This window comes from Styela clava, chromosome 7 (genome assembly GCF_964204865.1).
Source record: "Styela clava chromosome 7, kaStyClav1.hap1.2, whole genome shotgun sequence".
NCBI lineage: Eukaryota > Metazoa > Chordata > Ascidiacea > Stolidobranchia > Styelidae > Styela > Styela clava.
The window spans coordinates 12,258,687-12,282,907 of record NC_135256.1 but is presented as its reverse complement, the minus strand read 5'-3'; the positions used below and the strand labels follow the sequence as shown (position 1 = coordinate 12,282,907).

At 32.9% G+C, this 24,221-nt stretch overlaps 4 protein-coding genes across 10 annotated transcripts in view; 1 reads left to right on the top strand and 3 right to left on the bottom strand.

Moving 5' to 3' along the window:
• Window positions 1–24,221, top strand: part of LOC120328998 (uncharacterized) — a 63,896-nt gene that overhangs the window by 9,302 nt on the left and 30,373 nt on the right. For 3 of the 4 annotated variants that reach the window (XM_078114399.1, XM_039395597.2, XM_039395601.2), the window contains exons 10-17: window positions 19,530–19,614; window positions 20,026–20,110; window positions 20,501–20,656; window positions 21,675–21,825; window positions 22,613–22,762; window positions 23,283–23,386; window positions 23,875–23,970; window positions 24,043–24,194. In XM_078114399.1, coding sequence (XP_077970525.1) covers window positions 19,530–19,614; window positions 20,026–20,110; window positions 20,501–20,656; window positions 21,675–21,825; window positions 22,613–22,762; window positions 23,283–23,386; window positions 23,875–23,970; window positions 24,043–24,194 — 979 coding nt within the window. The remainder of the gene's footprint in view (window positions 1–19,529; window positions 19,615–20,025; window positions 20,111–20,500; window positions 20,657–21,674; window positions 21,826–22,612; window positions 22,763–23,282; window positions 23,387–23,874; window positions 23,971–24,042; window positions 24,195–24,221) is intronic. The other variant, XM_039395598.2, reaches the window with a different exon arrangement.
• LOC144425102 (uncharacterized) lies at window positions 36–5,137 on the bottom strand. Its single transcript, XM_078114400.1, has 6 exons — window positions 4,706–5,137; window positions 4,098–4,169; window positions 3,412–4,023; window positions 2,061–2,900; window positions 1,430–1,636; window positions 36–902 (listed from the first exon to the last, which is right to left on the bottom strand). The coding sequence occupies exons 1-6, from the start codon at window positions 4,839–4,841 to the stop codon at window positions 814–816; spliced, it is 1,956 nt and encodes a 651-aa protein (XP_077970526.1). The 5' UTR covers window positions 4,842–5,137; the 3' UTR covers window positions 36–813.
• Window positions 6,553–18,665, bottom strand: LOC120329015 (uncharacterized). Of its 4 annotated transcripts, XM_078114403.1 has the most exons (7): window positions 18,181–18,665; window positions 17,513–17,584; window positions 16,818–17,441; window positions 15,674–16,194; window positions 15,358–15,553; window positions 14,656–14,862; window positions 12,475–13,196 (listed from the first exon to the last, which is right to left on the bottom strand). In XM_078114403.1, exons 1-7 carry the CDS (start codon window positions 18,284–18,286, stop codon window positions 13,108–13,110), a joined length of 1,815 nt encoding a protein of 604 aa, XP_077970529.1. In that variant the 5' UTR covers window positions 18,287–18,665; the 3' UTR covers window positions 12,475–13,107. The 4 variants fall into 4 exon arrangements, with proteins under 4 accessions (XP_077970530.1, XP_077970527.1, XP_077970529.1 ...); XM_078114404.1 differs by lacking the exons at window positions 12,475–13,196; window positions 14,656–14,862; window positions 15,358–15,553; window positions 15,674–16,194 and adding exons at window positions 6,553–7,019; window positions 7,759–7,965; window positions 8,430–9,269 and having other exon boundaries at window positions 16,818–17,309; XM_078114401.1 differs by lacking the exons at window positions 12,475–13,196; window positions 14,656–14,862; window positions 15,358–15,553; window positions 15,674–16,194 and adding exons at window positions 6,556–7,019; window positions 7,759–7,965; window positions 8,430–9,269.
• On the bottom strand, window positions 9,626–11,312 carry LOC144425103 (uncharacterized). The gene is made up of 3 exons (XM_078114410.1): window positions 10,902–11,312; window positions 10,283–10,354; window positions 9,626–10,208 (listed from the first exon to the last, which is right to left on the bottom strand). The coding sequence occupies exons 1-3, from the start codon at window positions 11,035–11,037 to the stop codon at window positions 9,874–9,876; spliced, it is 543 nt and encodes a 180-aa protein (XP_077970536.1). The 5' UTR covers window positions 11,038–11,312; the 3' UTR covers window positions 9,626–9,873.

Genomic DNA, 24,221 nt, shown 5'->3' with positions numbered 1-24,221 from the left:
CCTGCTGGTACTCCTAGCTAGCGTTTCTCAGACTCTTTTTTGCCGCTGAACACCTGCGCTTATTTATCTCGCAGAACAAAAAGAAATTAGAAAGTAAAATTGTTTATAAAAAATTGTGTAATGGATTCACTTTGTGCATCAACTTGCACAAACCGTGTCATCTTATGATACTTCTAGTTTTAAGCCAAAAGTTTGCTGTAAAATTGACAATTAAAACATTAGGCTGGCGGGTAACGATAATGAACGGTTGACGAAATGCCATGCTTCCCAGACTGGCATGAGGCCTGTCCGTCTGTTTAGAAAGCAATGCCTGTCCGCCAGTTGGGATAATGAGGCCTGTCCGTCTGTTTAGAAAGCAATGCCTGTCCGCCAGTTGGGATACAAATTTATGACCCAGAGGCGCCGAAGTATGGTTGAGATTCAGTCGCAATTCGATTCCTGTGTCGTGAAACACTCCGAAGAAGCTCGCAGAACCCAGTTTGAGAAACACTGTTTTGAGCAGTACAGACAACATTTGCCCTAAAACGTCGATCTTCTCAACTTTAAAGGCTGTATACAAAACTGTTATCATTTTGATGACTATTCGAAGCTGTGACTATTTCTTTAGCATTATGACGACATTTTTTAAAATGTTAGTTGTGTTTACATCAATTACCATTTATTGAAATTGAAGCTTGTACAATTATTCGAAATGTTTTAGAGTTGAAAAAAAACGTGTAAGATTCAGTTCAGTTCATAATTGTAGTTGTTCAATTATATTGCTTTGTCCTATTAATAATGATAGCTATTGAATCTCCACTCTTCTTGTTAATATCATGATGTCCTGTTGTTTTGCAATCTAGTAGTTGGTATGCGATAGTTTTTCACAATGCCACGTATCTTCACGATTAACATTTGTTCATCTGTATACAATATCCTTCTTTCTGAGTGAATTATAATATATTTGTCAGTAGATCCCTTTGGGAGGAATATTATTGTCGTATCAAATTTTACCATTCAATTGTCAAATATGTCTCCATTCTGAGTTTTTTTTAATTTATCTCATATATGATGTATGCAGAGTAAATTCTGGGAATTAGTTTAATTCCAAGTACGGTAGATTATGACGAAATCAACACATAGGTCAAGTTTTAAATTGTAAATTGTACTAATTTAGCTCAAAACTTTTAAATTGATGAAAACTAAATATTGAAAAAAAAAATTAAAATCTCGAAAGAATGATTTTTATTAATTGTATATAGTAAGTAAAAATATAAATGTGTGAATTTCATGAATGGGTTAGAGGTGTAGCGAGTAGAATTTCTCTTAGCACTGTCTCTAGCTCCATCTGATATGGTAAGCTTGGCTTTGGCTTTCGGTTCAAGCTCCGATGTCTCAGCCGTACTTTTGGCATATCTATTTAAATAATATAATTACTATTATATGGTACCTTCAGATCCAATTTTATTTTTCCACAATATTAGCATTTCCAACTTTTGCTTTTCAAAATGTTTCTCAAAGTTGTTTCCAATTTCTCTTATTTCTATGGGACTTAGTGCCAAGCCACTACAGGACCCTGCAAAATCTTTCCAAACTTGTGGAGAATCAAACTCTTTGGTGATTTCATTTTTGAAGACATCAATTAGGCTTTCTGTTGCTGCAAAGATAATAAATATACAGCAATAGGGTTGAGGATACCTGATAAGACTAGGGTGCTATTTAATCTTGTATAGTGGTCTATGTTCTCTCATAGTTAATGAAAATTATGGGTTAAGCTAACGAATAAATTGTTCTAGCTATATTGACTTTTATGGGTTCAGCAATATCCAAACACATAATCATCTCCAGCAGGATTTGAAAATGCATACCTATGTTAAACATTGTAAAAATAAAGTAATGATTGCTGATTAAATAATGTAGATGTAGTAGCCAAGTTCCTATGTAGAGTTAATTCAATGCTAGTTTGGAATGCTTTTAGTAATACTGGAGTCAGTGTTCAAATTTTCCCACGGAAGCTTGAAAATCAGCAGCTATTGTTTGATATTTGAAAATTTTATGAATTGAATTACAAAGATTCCTACATGTTGTTTGATCCATAATAAATGGTACAGCTGATAGCTCCTCGTTCCATTTTTTTTCATAGATCTCCTTTTTGCTTTTCTTGTCATTTTTTTCAACCTCTTTCTTATTGTGCTCAATTTTGCAAACTACTGTAGTGAGTTTTGCAGTGGAAGGTGCAGTTTGCACGAGAGCGAAGTTTTCGAAATGAAAGTATTCCTTGGTAAAATTGGTTGTAAAAGATATTGGAGTCGCAGGGTCAAATTTGAATTCAGGAGATTTGCATTGAAAATGAACCTTTATTTCATCATCATTTCTAACTATAATATTATTGAATTGTTCCTGTGCAGCTGTGTACCCTGTAGCCTCGAGTTCATTTTTCCATTTCTTTCTTATGCTTCCATTCTTTATGTATGCTATAAAAGTATAATTTCCCACTGTATTTTTCCCCACACTCATAGCCATTTTGTATTTGAGTAGTTTGCTAAAAATGTTTTTCACTCTTATATGGAAGTCTGTGAAGTGCTTTGTGTCAAACGAAATATCACAACAGATATGTTTTAAATCTTTTCTTTCTAATAAGCTCCAATCTGAACTATTCTTCGGTTTGTAACATATTTGTACTTCAACATAATCTTCATCAGCTCCACACCATGCAGGAATTGACATTTTAACTGGCAGTTTGAAGTTGGTTGCAGGTTCGCAACTCAATATTGGGCTTATTGAAATCATGTCATCTCTGCTTGCATTGTCAAGTTCTGATGATACCGTAAATTTCTTAGTTTGATCTAAAGCATTTCTAGGTATTTTAACTTCACAGCACTCCACGTTTAGACGCCCACCTTCCAGTCCTATTAACACTTCTAAAAAAAATGTACGGTATTTGTTTTGATATGACTGAGGATTTTTCAAGTGTTTTAGTGGATTGACCATTAGTAATTAGTTATCAATTCTTTCGTAATCGATTAATACACAAAGATGCATACGTGCAATTGAAGATTGCTTACATGCAATCTATACACAGAAGGGCCAGATACAAATAACTGTGTGAAAACCAAGACACACCCTTAATAACATAGACTTTCTGGTAGTCTTTACAGAATTTTGGTTATCGATCTTATGACATGCGCTGTTCGCTTCACACAAGCTAGATGTTAGGGCATTTTAACGTCATTCATCATAGATGATTGGAAATGATGCAAATGATTGGAATTACCCGCACATATCAGATTAAACTGAATTGAAAACTCGTTTTGCGGGCTGCTCACCATTCATAATTGGAACTTATCCACGGACCACACAATTTTTGTGGGTTGATTTGCACACCCCTGCTGTAGACCTAGAAATAATTTCCAAATTACCAGGTCATTATACCTGTTACATCTTGTCGTCTTTGCATTAACCTCACTGTTTTAGCACTTTCTTCCAATTGCATGCTGAGTGAAAGTTTTGTTTTTTCATTCTTCCAGTCACTACTTATATTGTAGACTGCAAGGGCAACTTCATAATATAAAAGGCATTGTTCATATTGCTTTCTACTTTTGTAATAAATTGCCATATTATGAAAGGCTATTCCATATGCTTGTTTTTCCAATGCAGTTTGACCATAAACTTCATTTACTAATGTAATTACATTTTGATTTATTTCTTTATATAGTTTATGTAGATTATTGTATCCAGCCAAGTGAGAAAGTAATAAAAGGTTGTATGTTCTCCATTCTGTATAGAATTTGATGTCATCTTCCGGTATCCGGTTATCTAGTCTGAAATATAGTTCCGCCAGTACAGCATTCAGTATGTTGTTTTGTATGGTAGCTTTGACTTCGGCAAACTGTTGCAATTGCTCTGTGACACCTTTTATATATGTCAGTGTATCTTTCATCTCTGCACTCAAGTTTGTCTGGTTTCGATACGATGAATTCACCATGTGTTTTGATAACTCACTAAGAACAGTATGAACATGTTCTTGTTTTATTGAACATCCAACTGCAAAAGTTATTAAAGTTAATTTTGTCCAATTCTTGATAAACATCATAATTAAATTTTGATTAATGATCGACCTGATGGTTCCTCATGTTCTTCTTCATCTGTCTCATCATCTGAGTAGTTCGACGCTGTAAATTCTTGCTGACCTAATGATTTACAATTACCTTATCAAGGACTTGGATATATATAGACTATAGGCTATTTTAAAATTATACTTGAAGGTCATGGAACAATTTTGTCTGTATTTTTTTTATTCTTAAATTTGCCCTTCTTGTATTGACCGTTTTATATTCTAATATCATTTTTATGAAATCACCTAGGGTTAGAAAATTTTTCTACGTTCCAGAAAAATTTGTCGCAGGATATTTTGCCGCATAGGTAAAATCGTCGCAAAAGCATTTTTCTGTTAAACAAGTATTTGTGGTAGGTTTTTGAAATACTTTTTTATTTAAAAAGATTGGTATTAATAAAGAGCATCATATCCTAATCCTATGCAGCTAAATTTCCTACGTGGAAAATTCCTGCATGATTTTTCTAGGCTATGACGAACTAGAAATTACAGCTATGCAAAGTCTTGTTTAGTTTGCCAATGTGAGCAATAAATGCAGATAAATGCTAGTTGCTACGACTCTGGACCTGGTATGATTGCCTGTTATAACAACCACAGCTAGAAAAAACTTACCTGTTATTCCAAAGTCTTCCAACTTATTTACAATCTCATCCACATTTGTAGGACTTTCATATCTATATTTGTCAAACAGATCTCGCAAAAACTTTTCATGATCGATATTTAGTTGCACAATTCCTTCATGAGTCATACTTAGTTATACTAATTATTTGTTATCTAGCAAATTAATTCTGTAAATCAGTCCCAGTGTTAATCTATGTCAGTTGCTATGACTTATCCTTTCTCATTGTTCAAAACTATATGATCTTTGTTGGGTCTTCAGTTTTAAAGTATCATCTGACTTTAACACAAGCTGTATGCACAAATGTCATATAAATTCATGAAAACATTTCGAAATAGTCATTTAATTTTTTATCATTCATATTCATGAAATTGACATCAAATTTCATTTGATTTTTTTTTGATTTTTTTCTAATAATACAAAATTCAGAAGACGTTCATTTTGCTCAAAAGTATTTAAAATAAACTGAGGAAATCCCTGTATTGGTCACATCTTTCAAGTATCAGTGACTAATAAGTTGATTCTATGAGTTCCATATCCTTCATTTTACTAATTGCGTCTGGGAGAAATACTGCATTTTTCGTCTAATGAGCCGGTTTTCTGTCCCCGCTTTTATGGCCTTTTTTTCAGGGATCTGCCTCTTTCTCGTTTCTGGGATTTTCTAATTATTAGCTTTGGACCGGACAGAGGAGACACTAACATGCTTTCATTGCCAGTTTTCGTTAATCTGCACTCTCATATTGCCATTTTGTGTGTCAATCACAAGCAAGAGCAACAGATATCATCATGTGTAGTAAATCATGAAAATAAGGCGCTCTGGTTTAGGCGCGTGTTAAAAATGGTGTAAATATGGTTTTCATCAATAACTTTTACAAGTACCTTCAAAAATTAAAACCTTTTATGTAGTATTCAATGGAGTTATCAGGTAGAGATAGTCTTCTTCTGAGTTTTGCTTCATTTATTTCAAGAACTCCTGCTTGCGGGTTAATTCTGGCTAATTTTCTTAATTTATCTGAAGCAACTTCAAGCTCCTCAGCCATAATTATCTTCTCTGTTACACTTCGTAATCTGACGATTTACAAGTTTGATGCTGCTCTTTATCACATTCACACAGAATTTTTTTTGTTCTCTCTAGCATCTACTTACGCTTCCAGTATAAGTTTCAGTTTTAATGTTTACTGTAACTTGAAAATTGTTTTCTTTTATTATATCTATCTCAGACATTGATTATGTAATAATTTTCCATAAATTAGATATCTTTTGTTCAGGCATTTTCTATTGTATTTTTTCTATAGTTTTCGCTGGGCTTCTGCTTTGCACAATTTTCATTGTGTGATTGTATTGTGATTAGGTATGTTATTATTATTATGAACAGATACTTTCTATCTCATTGATATCATCCTCTCGAGTATTAGGAATCTCAAATTTTCCATTCCACTCTAGACTGGTCAAACCTCATAAACAATTAAAAAGCAACTACCAGTACTCTTAGTCTTTAGCCATGGTTTCCCAAACTTTTTGAGCTACCCCTATTTGTGTATCTTAGTTTTGACAGACCCCATTTCTGTGCATAACTAACGTAGAAGGATAATGTTTCATTTACAATGCCACAACACAAACGACGTTACTGTGATAGATCAGGTTGCTTTTCACTGCACAGGTTATCGATTCCCGGAGCAATTTGTGACAAGCAGACTCATAGGTCCGACTCTACGGCAAGTCATGATACCATATTTTGTCATCATATTGGACATTGGTAAGAGCTGCAAATGCTGCCTCACACATGTAGGTCGTTGCAAAAGTCAATGAATTTTCAATTGCCTTTTCTGACAGCAATAGATGTTTGTCTGCAACGCTCAGCCCAAAATAGGCAATGGATTTTTGATTGAAATCAATTTTCATATTGTTGTGGTCTTGTGGACCCCCTGTGCAGTCCTTTTGGAAGGAAGTTTGGGAAACCTCGCCTAATTGAGCAATACATATAACATTTGCCCTGAAACATCTCAACTTTAAAGGCTGTATAAACTGTTACCATAATTTGGTAATATTTCTTTGGCATCATAACTATGCTTACATCAATTACCATTTATTGAAATTAAAAACTTATACAAACATTAAAAATGTCCCAAAGTTGAAACATAAAAGTTGTGGAATTCAATAATAACGCTTTGTCTTATTCATGATGATAGCTATTGAAACTTCACTCTTTTTGTTGAAATTAGGATGTTCTGTTGTTTTGCAATCTAGTAGTCGGTATGCGATAGTTTTTCACAATGCCACGTATCTTCACAATCAACATTTGTTCATCTGTATATTAAAAATTTTGTTGTTCAAATATGCAACACATTTTTCCAAATATTTGAAAATCTTAAGTAAAATTAAATTCGCCCATTGATAATGTTACAGTATACTTCTTACTAACTGAATTATAATGTATTTGTTGGTAGTTCCTGTTGAAGGATTATTATTGCTATATAAAATTTTACCATTCAATTGTCAAATTAAAAATGAGGAATGAATTTTAATGGCGCTCCCGTAGTATGTGCACCAAGATGGTGGACACAGGAACGTATTAGGTATACCAGGTTAGGGTTAGGACATAATTTTATTCTAATTGTTCCTTGTTTTAGTTCTATTATGAGTTCAGGTACTAGCTAAGTGACTCCCATAGTAGTCTCATAATATGATGATAATATGCAGTGTAAATTCTGGAAAATTATTCTTATTCCAATATACTTATAACGAAATCAACACAAAGTTTAAGCTTTGAACGTTATATTTACTAATGCAGCCCAAAAGTTTTCAAATTGATTTGAACTAAGTATTGAAAAAAGAAATGAAAACCGGAAAAAATAAATTTTATATTCAAATTATAAATTTGTGAAATTAATGAATGGATTGGACGTGTAGCCAGTAAAATGCTGTGTAGCATCGTCTCTAGCTCCTAATAGGGTAAGCTTGGCTCTGGCTCTCTGTTCAAGCTTAGATTTCTCGGCTCTGCTTTTGTTGTAGCTAATTACATGATATAATTATCTCTATATGTTACCTGGAGATCGAATTTTATTTTTCCACAATATTAACATTTCCAACTTCTGATTTTCGAAACTTCTCTCGATGTTGTTTCCAATTTTTCTTATTTCTATGAGACTTAGGGCCAAGCCACTACAGGATCCTGCAAACTCTTTCCAAACTTGTGGAGAATCAAACTCTTTAATAATTTCATTTTTGAAGACATCCATTAGGCTTTCTTTTGCTGCCAAAATAATAAAAATACAGCAGTAGGGTGAGGGTACCTATTAGACTACTTAATTATGCAAAGTGATCTAAATTCTCTCATGATTTAAGAAAAGTTTGGATAAAGCTACCAATAAATTGTTCTATCTATGTTAACTTTCATGTGTTCAGCAACATCCAAATACATAATCATCTCCAGCAGGATTTGAAACTGCATACCTATGTTAGTCATTGGTATGAGTAGAGCCATTTTGTTAACTCTTAGAATTGTAAAGATTAAGTAATGATTGCTAATTAAATTAATAGGTAGGTTTAGTATCCAAGTTCCAATGTAGAGTAAATTCAAGGCTGTAGAGTTCAGAATGCTTGTATTGGTGTTGGAGCCAGAGCTAGAATTTTCAAGATTTCTGATTGAAATTTGAAAATCAGCAGCCATGATTTAATAATTGAAAGTTTTATAGAATAAATTGCAGAGATTCTTACGTGTTGTTTGATCTATAATAAAAGGTACGGCTGATATCTCCTCGTTCCATTTTTTTTCAAATTTTTCTTTTTTCTTGCTTTTCTTGTCATTTTTTTCAACCTTTTGCTTATTGTGCTCATATTTGCAAACTACTGTAGTGAGTTTTGCAGTGGAAGGCGCAGTTTGCACGAGAGCAAAGTTTTCAAAATGAAAGTGTTCCTTGGTAAAATCGAGTCGAAAAGATACTGTCGCAGGGTCAAATTTAAATTCAGGAGATTTACATTGAAAATGAACTTTTATTTCATCATCATTTCTAACTATAATATTATTGAAATGTACCTTTGCGGCTGTGTACCCTGTAGCTTTGAGTTCATTTTTCCATTTCTCTTTTATGCTTTCATTCTTTATGTATGCTATGAAAGTATAGTTTCCCACTGGATTTTTCCACACACTCATAGCCATTTTGTATTTGAGTAGTTTGCTAAAAATGTTTTTCACTCTTATATGGAAGTCTGTGAAGTGCTTTGTTTCAAACGAAATATCACAACAGATATGTTTTAAATCTTTTCTTTCTAATAAGCTCCAATCTGAACTATTCTTCGGTTTGTAACATATTTGTACTTTAACATAATCTTCATCAGCTCCACACCATGCAGGAATTAGCATTTTGACTGGCAGTTTGAAGTTGGTTGCAGGTTCGCAACTCAATATTGGGCTTATTGAAATCATGTCATCACTGCTTGCATTGTCTAGTTTTGATGATACTGTAAATTTCTTAGTTTCATTCAAAGCATTTCTTGGTATTTTCACTTCACAGTACTCAACATTCAGCCGCCCACCTTCCTGTCCAATTAACGCTTCTAAAATAATTATACATTTTAACAGATAGTAAGGCGAAGGTATGTTTTATTCAAAAAATACCTTAAAAAAATTTGTGAGAGGAATCTTAAATATGGAAAAAATTAAAAGTTTTGAAATGTAAATACCAGAATTTGCAGCGAAGATCAAATCTAACAAATATTTGAAGTACTGAATTCTGAACACTGAACGCTGTTGCACAGGGTTGCACTTTTGCTTGTGATAGCTTGCGATATATATCGCACTACCCAATGTTGCTGCGTTCCTAGAAAAAAATTCTAAATTACAAGGTCATTATACCTGTTACATCTTGTCGTCTTTGCATTAACCTCACTGTTTTAGAACTTTCTTCCAATTGCATGCTGAGTGAAAGTTTTGTATTTTCATTCTTCCAGTCACTACTTATATTATAGGCTGCAAGCGCAACTTGATAATATAAAAGGCATTGTTCATATTGCTTCTTACTTTTGTAATAAATTGCTATGTTATGAAAGGCTATTCCAAATGCTTGTTTTTCCAATGCAGTTTGGCCATTGACTTCATTTAGTAATATAATTACATTTTGATTTACTTCTTTAGATAGTTCATGTAGATTGTTGTATACAGCTAATCGTTGTATACAGCTAAGTCAGAAAGTAATAGAAGGTTGTATGTTCTCCATTCTGTACAGAATTTGATATCATTATCAGGTACTTTCTTGTTTGAAACTTTTTGTAGTCTGGGATATAGTCGCGTCAGCACATCATCCAGTGCTTGTTTTTGTATGGTAGCTTCGACTTCAGCGACCTGTTGCAATTGCTCTGTAACACCTTTTATATATTTCATTGTATTTTTCATCTCTCTACTTGAGTTTATATGGGCTCGATATAATACTTTTCCCATGTTTTTTAAAAACCTATTAAGAACAGTATGAACATGTTCTTGTTTTATTGAACATCCACCTGTAAAAATTAAAGTTAATATTGTCAAATTCTCGATAAATAACATAATTAAATTGTGGTTAATAATGATTCACCCGATGGTTTCTCATGTACTTCTTCATCTGTCTCATCATCTGAGTAGTTCGACGACGTAAATTCTTGCTGACCTGGTGATTTACAATTACTTTATCAAGGATATATATATAGGCTATAGGCTATTTTAAAATTATACTTGAAGGTCATGGAACAATTTTTTCTGTATTTTTTTTTATTCTTAAATTTGCCCTTTTTGTATTGACCGTTTTATATTCTAATATCATTTTTATGAAATCACCTAGGGTTAGAAAATTTTTCTACGCTCCAGAAAAATTTGTTGCAGGATATTTTGCCACATAGGTAAAATCGTCGCAAAAGCATTTTTCTGTTAAACAAGTATTTGTGGTTGGTTTTTGAAGTACTTTTCGTTATTCGTAAAGATTCGTTATTCAAGAGCATCATATCCTAATCCTATGCAGTGAAGTTTCCTGCGGGGAAAATTCTTGCACAATTTTTCTAGGCTATGATGAGCTGTAAATTACAGCTTTGCAAAGCAAAGTCTTGTTTAGTTTGCGAATGTGAACATTCAATGCAGATAAATGCTAGTTGCTACGACCTAGGACCTCGTATGATTGCCTGTTATAACAGTCACAGCTAAAAAAAAATAAAGTATCTCACCTGTTATTCCAAAGTCTTCCAACTTATTTACAATTTCGTCCACCTTTGTAGGACTTTCATATCTATATTTGTCAAACAGCTCTCGCAAAAACTTTTCATGATCGATATTTAGTTGCACAATTCCTTCATGAGTCATACTTAGTTATACTAATTATTTGTTATCTAGCAAATTAATTCTGTAAATTAGTCCCAGTGTTAATCTATGTCAGTTGCTATGACTTATCCTTTCACATTGTTCAAAACTATATGATCTTTGTTGAGTCTTCAGTTTTAAAGTATCATCTGACTTTAACATAAGCTGTATGCACAAATGTCATATAAATTCATGAAAACATTTCGAAATAGTCATTTAATTTTTTATTATTCATATTTATGAAATTGACATCAAATTTCATTTGATTTTTTTCTAATAATACAAAATTCAGAAGACGTTTATTTTGCTCAAAAGTATTTAAAATAAACTGAGGAAACCCCTGTATTGGTCACATCTTTCAAGTATCAGTGACTAATAAGTTGATTCTATGAGTTCCATATCCTTCATTTTACTAATTCTGGGAGAAATACTGCATTTTTCGTCTAAAGAGCCGGTTTTCTGTCCCTGCTTTTATGGCCTTTTTTTCAGGGATCTGCCTCTTTCTCGTTTCTGGGATTTTCTAATTATTAGCTTTGGACCGGACAGAGGAGACACTAACATGCTTTCATTGCCAGTTTTCGTTAATCTGCACTCTCATATTGCCATTTTGTGTGTCCATCACAAGAAAGAGCAACAGATATCATCATGTGTAGTAAATCATGAAAATAAGGCGCTCTGGTTTAGGCGCGTGTTAAAAATGGTGTAAATATGGTTTTCATCAATAACTTTTACAAGTACCTTCAAAAATTAAAACCTTTTATGTAGTATTCAATGGAGTTATCAGGTAGAGATAGTCTTCTTCTGAGTTTTGCTTCATTTATTTCAAGAACTCCTGCTTGCGGGTTAATTCTGGCTAATTTTCTTAATTTATCTGAAGCAACTTCAAGCTCCTCAGCCATAATTATCTTCTCTGTTACACTTCGTAATCTGACGATTTACAAGTTTGATGCTGCTCTTTATCACATTCACACAGAATTTTTTTTGTTCTCTCTAGCATCTACTTACGCTTCCAGTATAAGTTTCAGTTTTAATGTTTACTGTAACTTGAAAATTGTTTTCTTTTATTATATCTATCTCAGACATTGATTATGTAATAATTTTCCATAAATTAGATATCTTTTGTTCAGGCATTTTCTATTGTATTTTTTCTATAGTTTTCGCTGGGCTTCTGCTTTGCACAATTTACAATTTTCATTGTGTGATTGTATTGTGATTCGGTATGTTATCATTATTATGAACAGATACTTTCTATCTCATTGATATCATTTTCTTGAGTATTAGGAATCTCAAATTTTCCATTCCACTCTAGACTGTTCAAACCTCATAAACAATTAAAAAGTACCTACCAGTACTCTTTAGCCATGGTTTCCCTAACTTTTTGAGCTACGGACCCCTTTTTGTGAATCTTAGTTTTGACAGACCCCATCATATGTAGTATCAATTTCTGTGCATAACTAACGTAGAAGGATAATGTTTCATTTACAATACAACAACACAAACGACGTTAATGTGATGGATCAGGTTGCTTTTCACTGCACAAGTTATCGATTCCCGGATCAATTTATGACTCGTAGGTCCGACTTTACAGCAAGTCATCATACCATATTTTGTCATCATATTGGTAAGAGCTGCAAATGCTGCCTCACATGTAGGTCGTTGCAAAAGGCAATAAATTTTCAATTGCCTTTTTTGACAGCAATAGATGTTTGTCTGCAACACTCAGCCAAAAATAGGCAATGGATTTTTGATTGGAATCAATTTTCATATCGCTGTGAACCCCCTGTGCAGTCCTTTTGGAAGGAAGTTTGAGAAACCTCGCCTGATTGAGCAATACATATAACATTTGCCCTGAAACATCTCAACTTTAAAGGCTGTATAAACTGTTACCATAATTTGGTAATATTTCTTTGGCATCATAACTATGCTTACATCAATTACCATTTATTGAAATTAAAAACTTATACAAACATTAAAAATGTCCCAAAGTTGAAACATAAAAGTTGTGGAATTCAATAATAACGCTTTGTCTTATTCATGATGATAGCTATTGAAACTTCACTCTTTTTGTTGAAATTAGGATGTTCTGTTGTTTTGCAATCTAGTAGTCGGTATGCGATAGTTTTTCACAATGCCACGTATCTTCACAATCAACATTTGTTCATCTGTATATTAGAAATTTTTTGTTCAATTATGCAACACTTTTTTCCAAATATTTGAAAATCTTAAGTAAAATTAAACTCGCTCATTGATAATTTTACAGTATACTTCTTACTAATTGAATTATTACTTATCGATTTTGATCGGTAAGTATGTTGATAGGTATTTGTCTGTTTGTCTGTTAGATGCACGCGATACCTCACGAAAGCGAGATTGAATCTGCTCCAGATTTTTCATGTGCATTCATCATATGTCGGACCAGAAGCCTATTGATTTTGGATGAATTATGTCGTATAATTAGCGAGTTATTTATTAATTAGTGATGGGACATAAGGTGTCACTATGGAGTAAGAGCACTGATTTGTGGGATCTCCTAAATTTCTATCGATAAGTCTACGGCCTCTGAGCGATATTCCCGTAATGTATTTGTTGGTAGTTCCTGTTGAAGGTTTATTATTGCTATATAAAATTTTACCATTCAATTGTCAAATTTGAGGAATGAAATTTCAATGGCGCTCTCGTAGTATGTGCACCAAGATGGTGGACACAGGAACGTATTAGGTATACCAGGTTAGGGTTAGGACATAATTTTATTCTAATTTTTCCTTGTTTTAGTTCTATCATGAGTTCAGGTACTAGCTAAGTGACTCCCGTAGTAGTCTCATAATATGATGATATGCAGTTTAAATTATGGTAAATTATTCCTATTCCAAGATAATTATAATGAAATCAACACAAAGTTTAAGTTTTGAACGTTAAATTGTACTAAGGAAGCCCAAAAGTTTTAAATTGGAACTAAGTATTGAAAAAATGAATGAAAACCGGAAAAAATAAATTTTATATTCAAATTATAAATTTGTGAAATTAATGAATGGATTGGACGTGTAGCCAGTAAAATGCTGTGTAGCATCGTCTCTAGCTTCTAATACGGTAAGCTTCGCTCTGGCTCTCTGTTCAAGCTCAGCTTTCTCGGCCCTGCTGTTGTTGTAGCTAATTAAATGATATACCGTATTTATTCGATTATAACGCGCAAAATTTTGAACTGAATTTTAGGCAAAAATCAATGCTGCGAGTTATACACGAGGTCTGAGAAATGCGGTATTGAAAATGTGGTTTTAAACATCTGAAACGTGCGTGCGCTCGCGCATGCACATTCCAATGCAGGATGATTTCGTGCAAGCACACGCACATGCGACAGCTCAGCGTGCGTTTGACATTCATGCAAGCGTTCGATTTCGTGCAAGCACACGCACATGCGACAGCTCAGCATGCGTTTGACATTCCCGCTGCGTTGAGATGTTGACATTCCCGCTGCGTTGAGATGTTATGTGCTTACCAGTAGTTAGTAGAGAAAAAATAAAAAAAAGAATTTTATACCAATTTTCATTCAAAATTTAAAGGTGCGCGTTATACACGAGTGCGCGTTATAATTGAATAAATACGGTAATTACTTCTATATGTTACCTGGAGATCCAATTTTATTTTTCCACAATATTAACATTTCCAGCTTCTGATTTTCAAAACCACTCTCGCTGTTGTTTCCAATTTTTCTTATTTCCATGGGACTTAGGGCCAAGCCACTACAGGATCCTGCAAACTCTTTCCAAACGTGTGGAGAATCATACTCTTTAATGATTTCATTTTTGAAGACATCCATTAGGCTTTCTTTTGCTGCAAAAATAATAAAAATACAGCAGTAGGGTGAGGGTACCCGATAAGACTACTTAATTATGCAAAGTGATCTACGTTCTCTCATGATTTGTATTTGGATATTGCTGAACACATGAAAGTTAACATAGATAGAACAATTTATTGGTAGCTTTATCCAATCTATGTTAACTTTCATGTGTTCAGCAATATCCAAATACATAATCATCTCCAGTAGGATTTGAAACTGCATACCTATATTAGTCATTGGTATGATTAGAGCCGGTTTGATAACTCTTAGAATTGTAAAGATTAAGTAATGATTGCTAATTAAATTAATAGGTAAGTTTTGTATTCAAGTTCCCATGTAGAGTTAATTCAAGGCTGTAGAGTTCAGAATGCTTGTATTGGTGTTGGAGCCAGAGCTAGAATTTTCAAGATTTCTGACTGAAATTTGAAAATCAGCAGCCATGAGTTATTAATTGAAAGTTTTATAGAATAAATTGCAGAGATTCTTACGTGTTGTTTGATCTATAATAAATGGTACGGCTGATATCTCCTCGTTCCATTTTTTTTCAAAGTTCTTTATTTTGCTTTTCTTGTCATTTTTTTCAACCTTTCGCTCATTGTGCTCAATTTCGCAAACTACTGTAGTGAGTTTTGCAGTGGAAGGCGCAGTTTGCACAAGAGCAAAGTTTTCAAAATGAAAGTGTTCCTTGGTAAAATCGAGTTGAAAAGATACTGTTGCAGGGTCAAATTTAAATTCAGGAGATTTGCATTGAAAATGAACTTTTATTTCATCATCATTTCTAACTATAATATTATTGAAATGTACCTTTGCTGCTGTGTACCCTGTAGCTTTGAGTTCATTTTTCCATTTCTCTTTAATGCTTTCATTCTTTATGTATGCTATGAAAGTATAGTTTCCCATTGGATTTTTCCACACACTCATAGCCATTTTGTATTTGAGTAGTTTGCCAAAAATGTTTTTCACTTTTATACGAAAGCCTGTAAAATGTCTTGTGTCAAACGAAATATCACAACAGATATGTTTTAAATCTTTTCTTTCTAATAAGCTCCAATCTGAACTATTATTCTGTTTGTAACATATTTCTACTTCCACATAATCTTCATCAGCTCCACACCATGCAGGAATTAGCATTTTAACTGGCAGTTTGAAGTTGGTTGCAGGTTCGCAACTCAATATTGTGCTTATTGAAATCGTGTCATCACTGCTTGCATTGTCAAGTTTTGATGATACTGTAAATTTCTTAGTTTCATTTAAAGCATTTCTTGGTATTTTCACTTCACAGTACTCAACATTCAGCCGCCCACCTTCCCGTCCAATTAACGCTTCTAAAATAATTTATATGTTTTAACAGTTAGTGAGGCGAAAGTATGTTTTATTCAAAAAAGACCTTAAAAATATGTGAGTGGAATCGTAAATATGGAAATAAATGAAAAGTTTTGAAATGTAAATACCAGAATTGGCAGGCAAGATCAAATCTAACAAATATTTTTATTTTTAATTAGCTTCACGACCCCTCAAATAATTGTCTATGCCTTTGTGGGGCACGGGCGCACGACCCATTATTTGAGAACCACTGTGCTACACAGTTATTTTTGCTTGTCCTCACAAATCTACATATTCAAATTTTGAATTATATTACGGTACATCATACCCAGTGGTGGGATTCAGATTTTTTGTCAGCCGGTTCCTTCACAAAAGTCATATTTTTCAGCCGGTTTTGTTACAAACAGAATGCTAACCGAATCGCTGATCTCATAAAATTCTGTGAGACGGTTCTATAGAACCGGTGCGAACCGGCTGAATCCAACCACTGATTATACCTATGCGAGGGTGAAGTACTGAACTCCTTGCTGTTGCATAGGGTTGCACTTTTGCTTGTGATATATATCGCTCTATCCACTATTGCTGTGTTCCTAGAAAATATTTCTAAATCACCAGATCATTATACCTGTTACATCTTGTCGTCTTTGCGTTATCCTCACTGTTTTAGAACTTTCTTCCAATTGCATGCCGAGCGAAATTTTTGTGTGTTCATTCTTCCAGTCACTACTTATGTTATAGGCTGCAAGCGCAACTTGATAATATAAAAGGCATTGTTCATATTGCTTCTTACTTTTGTAATAAATTGCTATGTTATGAAAGGCTATTCCATATGCTTGTTTTTCCAATGCAGTTTGGCCATTGACTTCATTTAGTAATATAATTACATTTTGATTTATTTCTTTATATAGTTCATGTAGATTGTTGTATACAGCTAAGTCAGAAAGTAATAGAAGATTGTATGTTCTCCATTCTGTACAGAATCTGATATCATTATCAGGTACTTTCATGTCTGAAACTTTATGTAGTCTGGGATATAGTTGCGTCAGTATATCATCCAGTGCGTTTTTTTGTATGGTAGCTTCGACTTCAGCAATCTGTTGCAATTGCTCTGTAACACCTTTTGAATATGTTAATATATTATTCATCTCTGTACTTGAGTTTATCTGGGCTCGATATAATGCATTTCCCATGTTTTTTAATAACTTATTAAGAACAGTATGAACATGACCTTGTTTTATTGAACATCCACCTGTAAAAATTAAAGTTAATTTTGTTAAATTTTCGATAAATAGTATAATCAAATTGTGAATAATGATTCACCTGATGGTTCCTCATGCTCTTCTTCATCTGTTTCATCGTCTGAGTAGTTTGACGACGCAAATTCTTGCTGGCCTAGTGATTTACAATTAAACCATTAATTAAACCAAGTCTTGTATATAAACAGGGTATTTCAAGAATATACTTCGAGGTTATGGATCAATTTTGTTGGTATTTTCTTGATTCATATCAGATTTTAATATCATTCATATGAAATCACCTGAGGCTGTCTCTAGGCCAGTGGTTTCCAACCGGGGGCCACAGAGCAGTTGGAGGGGGCCACCATGCCAGGTGCAAAACTGATTTTACACCTTTTACAAAAAAAAATCTCCGTTCTTCCCAGTTTCATTGCTCGATAAGGTTATATCACAGGGCGTTTCCTTTTGTTGAGCATGAATTGTTTGAACATAATGGGATTTGAAATCCAGGTACCAATCAAAATATCACTATAAATACCACTGAAAATATGAACAGGGGGCCATGAGTGCTAAAAGCCTCCAGAAGGGGTCCACGAGATATAAAAGGTTGGGAACCACTGCTCTATAGGATATAATTAACTGTGAATTGCAGCTGTACAAAGTCTTGTTTAGCTTGAGGATATGGGCTTGAGAGATAAATGCACACACATTTTAGTACCTGATATGATTGCCTACAAAAGACTGATATCTTACCTGTCATACCCAAGTCTTCTAACTTATTCACAATCTCATCCACAACCGTAGGACTTTCATATCTATATTTATCAAACAGCTTTCGCAGAATTATCTCATGATTCATTGTTAGTTATTCTAATTATTTGTTATCTAGTAAATCATTTCTAAAAATTGTAATTGTTCTCAGTGTTACTGTATCTTAGTTGTTATGAATTGTTGTTTTACATTGTTTAAAGCCATATATCAATATATCTCTATCAATTATTGTGTGATCAGTTTCAGGGTATCATCTCATCTCAATTTGACAAACCTTACAGTATTATAAGGGTAAATTTAGTGATCAGTTTTGACAGAAAACTAGCTGAAATTATCTGTATCATCAAACATTTTTAGTCAATATTGAAATTTTAAATTCAAATTTTTCCTTATCTTCAATCACTCTGACAATACTAACAGCAGCGTAACCAAAGTGCACTAAACATGATTTTCTACATTATTTAGGTAAATTCACACATATCATCTTATGTTGCTCTCTAATTTTATATAAAAAAAAAAAAACACAATAAATTTTTTCAATTCGGTTTGACTTCAGTACTGAATATATCGTATTTGCTACACAGGTGCTTTTGTGGGAATGAGAAAACAAGGAATTTTCTATCTGTGGTTACTCTAGTAGAAATGGCACTTGCTATCTCTTTATCCTTTCTTGCCTATCTAGCTGCCAACTTGTCTGGTAGTTTCGAAACAAAAACATTCTGTCAAGCTGTTTATCAAACGATACTATCAAACGAAAGCAGATTTGTCATTGCTCTCAGTTTTATCTACACACAATACGTACTGTTTTGATTTCATCTGCTATTGTAATTTAATCTTATACGGCTTATTCATATTATGAAAATGAAAGTACTTGTATCAACATTTTGTATCAGCCCTATTGTTATATTCACTAACTTTCAACTATTGTCTGCCAGTTTGTTCCAAAACAATTTAACTACTACACAATTTCAAAAATTTTTGTGATTTTTTAATTACTTTGTAGTGGACGAAAAATATATTATTTGTTTTTTAAAATGGCCTCTTTCACAAACCTGTGGTTGTGATTTCAAACCCAGACATTAATTTCTTTTGCTGGTTCTCCAATTTTTGCATTGTGTTAAATATTACTGAAATGATTGCAGAACTACATACTATTGCACTTTAATTAACCACTGGTTAGTTATGTTTCCTCCACCACCCAAGTTCATATATCAGAAAATATCCATGACTTAACTATTCTCATACTCATCCAGAAATGGTAGGCCGTTGTCAGATGAGCACTATCTTGTTATTACTCATCTAAACTTATTTTCTCACTCATTTCTTTGCAGGAAAAAGCAGTGGTCGAAGTGAATTGAATGTAATCATCTTTGACATTAACAGATGGTATCTTGCTCAAATGCCATCCTGTTTTAGGTATGTTTTTTTGTAATTTTCTCTACATGCCGCGAGATAGTATGCTTATATATATGTAGGATTGTTTCTTCGACTTTCTAGCTATTATTATAGGCCTTTATTAGTTCATGTATCATATTGATTATGAATAATTTGATTCATCACTTGTACTAGTCCTATGTTTCTTACTCTCTTATTCCTAATTTCTCTTTCCAAACTGAATTAACAAAATGAAAATGAAATTAACTGCAAAATAATAAAACTATCAATTTTAAGAAAGTCTGTAATCAGAGTTGACACAACTTGTAATGATTTTTTGGGACAATTTATCTCAAGCTTCTATAGTAATTTGGATGATTTGCCTGGCGAGTGCCATACCCCAAAAGAACTTCATTAGTAATATTCAATGCTTCACTTTTCTATTCATCATAGAAGAGATGAAGATGATTATATCTATGCAGGAATGTGGACGTTCGACGATGATCAACTCCAGTTATCAGAAGATGAATCAATATTGGTATTTAGAAAGGCTTTCTTATATTCTCTAAACATAATACTGCAGCAATGTCTAGTGTTGTTGTTCATTCATTTTACCAACATGTCTTCATCCAAATAAGCTATTAAACAAGCCCATCCATCTCGTTATTAAAACACAATGTACTATGACTACTTGTTTAATTCTTTTCTGATAAATTCCTTTTTTTTTGTAATTTCCGGTCAATGATGATGTATAGTGCTGTAAGGTGGCGAAGATACCTAAAACTTTGAAAACCCCTGTGAAAAATATTGCTGGGTTTTGTAATTCGATTCATTTTGATCAGTATTTTGAAGGACAAAAAAAAAGCAGGGTTTTAGCTTATCTGAATTTTAAAGCTATTTTATATTATAAACTTTTTTTCTGTTTCAGGGTATGCATGTTCCATCTGAAAAAATTCAGCACTTTAATTCAGGAATGAAACCATTGCCTGATAGATTCTTCTTACCTTCCTCGTGCAGTTTTCCTCTTTATTACATCACAAATCAATCATTGAACCATTATCTTATGTATGGATATCAGCAACAGGTACATAAACAAGGTTTCTTTAACACACTTATTTTAATATCTTTCTTTTGTAAAAAAAAAAAAAATTCAGGTTTTTTTATTTTTGATTTGAAAAAACAATTCAGAACTAGAGCTGCGTGCAGCTTTAACAGGCTTCCCGCATAAAAAAAACTGAAGACGCGTTTTGCTCACTGGAGCGTGAAAGCGTGGTCAGTCATGCATAAAATTTGCAATTTATGATGGGGGACTTATTATCTGCATGTGATGTAAATTTCAAGTCTCTAAGTAGTGTCGTTCTCGAGAAGAAGATGAAAATGTAAAATCCTATATTGCTCACTGGAGCGTATCGCCGAGGTCACTCATGCGTATTCTTGACATATCGTATCCGGAACATGTCCATTAATCATTGTTATGAATTTCAACCCAATAGCATGTATCAATTTTGAGAAATCGCAAAAAAACTGAAGACGCGTTTTGCTCACTGGAGCGTGAAAGCGTGGTCAGTCATGCATAAAATTTGCATTTTACTGCTAGCTGAGAACTTCTGCACATTTGAGGTGAATTTCAAGTTTGTAGGACCAATTTGAAAAAAAATAATAAAAATAAATAAATAATAATAATAATAAATAAATAATAATAATAAAACACAGGAATACAATAGGTTTCCTGCTGACAAGCAGCGGGAAGCCTAATGACAAGCAGCGGGAAGCCTAATAATTATATTTTAGGAATTATTTATCATTTTGCGTAATTATTTCAAAATTGTTGGCCTTTTCTAAATATCTGAAAAATATAAAAGATAGAGAACCAACTAATCATAATCACTGTTTATCTCAACTTCACTGCGTTTCCAAATTCAAACTTAACTTAGATTTTCATATAGTATTTGTTAAAAATGATCCTTATTTGAAAATCTTATCTTAAAAAGTATTTGAAATAGTATATTATTCGGTTTTGACCATCTTGCTTTTTCTATCTATGTTTTTGAATTGCTTTCAATGCTTTTTTGACTAATTTTTCTCCCCTTTTTTATTTCAAGGTATTGAACACCGCAACTGAATTAAAATCGATGTGTCTCGTTAGTCCAAAAGAAATCCACGATGATATGCTTTCTTCAGAACTTTATTCAAAACATTCATCACATCAACAGTTCACTCCAGATATGATGAGAGAAAATATTTTAACTACAGGTATGGTATAGAATAATTATATGGAGCATCATTTCAAGTTCACAAAATGAATCTTGCTATCCAATTCAGTGAAACCATGTTTTAAAAAAGCCTCATCATTTGCTTTTATTGAAGATTTAGCAGCTTCCAAATTTAAAAAAATTAATTTAGTGATTTTTTGCCATCCGATTCAGCAGCCATTTCTTCTTCTAAAATAAAGCAATTCTAGGTTTCGGAAAGTTTGAGTTTTATGGAACTTCTGATAAACATAGCCACAATCTGCAGTACTAAGCATATATCTGCATTGTTAGTTGTTACAAGTGCAGCATCAGTAATCAGAGCTAAAATAACTAATTTTCATATCATAAACAAAAAATGAATGCTAGAAGTTTGTTACTTTGTGATATCTACTTATTTATAATTATTATTAAACATCTGTTCAATATTAAATGCAACATAAATAAAATCAATACTTTGTATGTTTTGTTAAAAAAACAAGCAACGAAGACGAGAGGATTTTCAGGCGATCCAATTTTGGGTCATGTGGTGAACATGGCGTAGAGGGTTAGCTAGCATCAAATTTCCTTCTTTGCCAAAGTGTAAATATTTGATTGAAAATGAATTAGTATATATCTTTTGATTTTTCTGTTACATTTTGACAACTTGTCTGTAAACACTTTTCTATATCAAAATTTTTTCGTGGGCAAGAATATCTAGTGCAAGTCCAGGTCTTAGCACAATTAGATGGGTTCACTCATAACTCATCATCTTTAGCAATTCCCTTTTTTGATTTTTTTTTCACTTTCAGCTCTGGAACATGGTCAAGTTAGTTTTCTTCTATCAATTGTTCGAGATTTGGCGAGTGGTCATCTGGCAGCTTGTGGCTGCACTTTGAGATTCGTGATGGATTGGGCTTGGAAATCTGTTGCAAACGTAAAAGACTCCATCGACAAATTATGTAAGTAACTACTTCGTGTACTTTGTTTCAAAATATTATTTTAAAATTGGGAACCAAGTGAACCAAGCTCAAAACAAAAAGACTTTAGACGAAAAAAAACTCCGACTTAAAACTTTGAATTGGGCAAAATTTGACTCTTTGAAGTTTTGTAGTCTCCTTTAACAGATAGAATGTTGAAGACTCTTGGTAAATTTAATGATTTTGGAGTTTCTGTGGAAAATTCTGATTTTTGTTATCACCGCTAGAACCAGAGTTGGAAGTTCAATCTACCCAGAGTTGGGAGTTGAGGTCAGAATTCCATACTGTCAGACTGGGCAGTTTGAAAATACGACTCTGGCTCTAGTAAAAACATGTCAAACTTGGTCCACAGACTGGTACAGATCACACAATAATTTACAACTGGAGTGAAGAAACAATAGCCTACTTGCATTGTCTCATTGATTAATCTAACCCAATTATGAGGTTTAGTTATGATTATTACTGTATCATGATTAGAATTATTATTTATTTTTCTTCAAAGGTATTCCTATTTTTGATTGCACTTGTCCTACGTTGGACTCACTGGTTCAAAGTCAGTTACAATTTCACACTACGCAAGTTCATCATTTAAAGATTGTTTTTCAGGTATCCAGTCAGATTCTTATTTATTTATATAAGAACACAATACATGAGAAGTCGAAGTTATATTATGGTATATTTAAACTTGTTTCAATCTTGATATAGGTATGTGGTTATATGATTTACTCTCCGTCTGTCCTCGCAATCGATATGAAATATATGATGATTTGTTGATGTTTTGCTTCCATTTTCCGTATTAATTAATAAAGGGAGTTGCTTATGATGCTTATAGTTTCAATTAATAGCTAACTATTCCATAATTTCTATTTGCACATTAATTTATTTTTTCATTATTCAAATTAAATTGTTTTGTATTCAAATCATGATTTTAAAAAATAACAAGTTACAGGTTATCATAAAATAGAACCACACTGTAAGATTATTACCAATTTTGAATCAAGTTTAAATTAAATTGTTTTATCATCTCTCGCAAACGTTTTCACTTTTTATCATATATGACTTTTTATACCCCTTTTTTGTATTTTTTTAAATAGAAATTGTTAGAATTCACAGAAGATGCGACTGATCAAAGTAAAGAAGAATTAAAAACAAAATTAAATGTTGTTACATTAATACATCAGTATTTAAAGGTAAGAAATTTTATTCAGTGTCCATGGCAATGATATTTTTAGAAGGCACTTAATATTTTTTTTACATTTCAGGTTGTACATTGGTTCATTAACAATGGACTTCTACCAGAACAATTAGACAATGTTGAAAATAATGAAGATATAATGACTCCAAGTGGAATTCTTATTTATAAATATACTCGATTACGTGAAGTTTTTGATCAAAGAAGAGCGGAATTAAATAGGTATTATTTTCAATTTGTTATCTCGAT

Excerpts from the sequence above, each read along its gene's own strand:
- LOC144425103 (XM_078114410.1), bottom strand. The coding sequence starts at position 11,037 with ATGACTCATGAAGGAATTGTGCAACTAAATATCGATCATGAAAAGTTT. Across the intron at positions 10,355-10,901 it reads GGAAGACTTTGGAATAACAG|GTCAGCAAGAATTTACGTCG; the intron begins GTGAGATACTTT and ends GTAAATCACCAG. Across the intron at positions 10,209-10,282 it reads AGTACATGAGAAACCATCGG|GTGGATGTTCAATAAAACAA; the intron begins GTGAATCATTAT and ends TAATTTTTACAG.
- LOC120329015 (XM_078114401.1), bottom strand. The coding sequence starts at position 18,286 with ATGAATCATGAGATAATTCTGCGAAAGCTGTTTGATAAATATAGATAT. Across the intron at positions 9,270-16,817 it reads AAGACGACAAGATGTAACAG|AAGCGTTAATTGGACAGGAA; the intron begins GTATAATGATCT and ends TAATTATTTTAG. Across the intron at positions 7,020-7,758 it reads AAATAAAATTCGATCTCCAG|ATGAACAAATGTTGATTGTG; the intron begins GTAACATATAGA and ends TTTAATATACAG.
- LOC144425102 (XM_078114400.1), bottom strand. The coding sequence starts at position 4,841 with ATGACTCATGAAGGAATTGTGCAACTAAATATCGATCATGAAAAGTTT. Across the intron at positions 4,024-4,097 it reads AGAACATGAGGAACCATCAG|TTGGATGTTCAATAAAACAA; the intron begins GTCGATCATTAA and ends TAACTTTTGCAG. Across the intron at positions 903-1,429 it reads AAATAAAATTGGATCTGAAG|ATGAACAAATGTTAATCGTG; the intron begins GTACCATATAAT and ends TATTGTATACAG.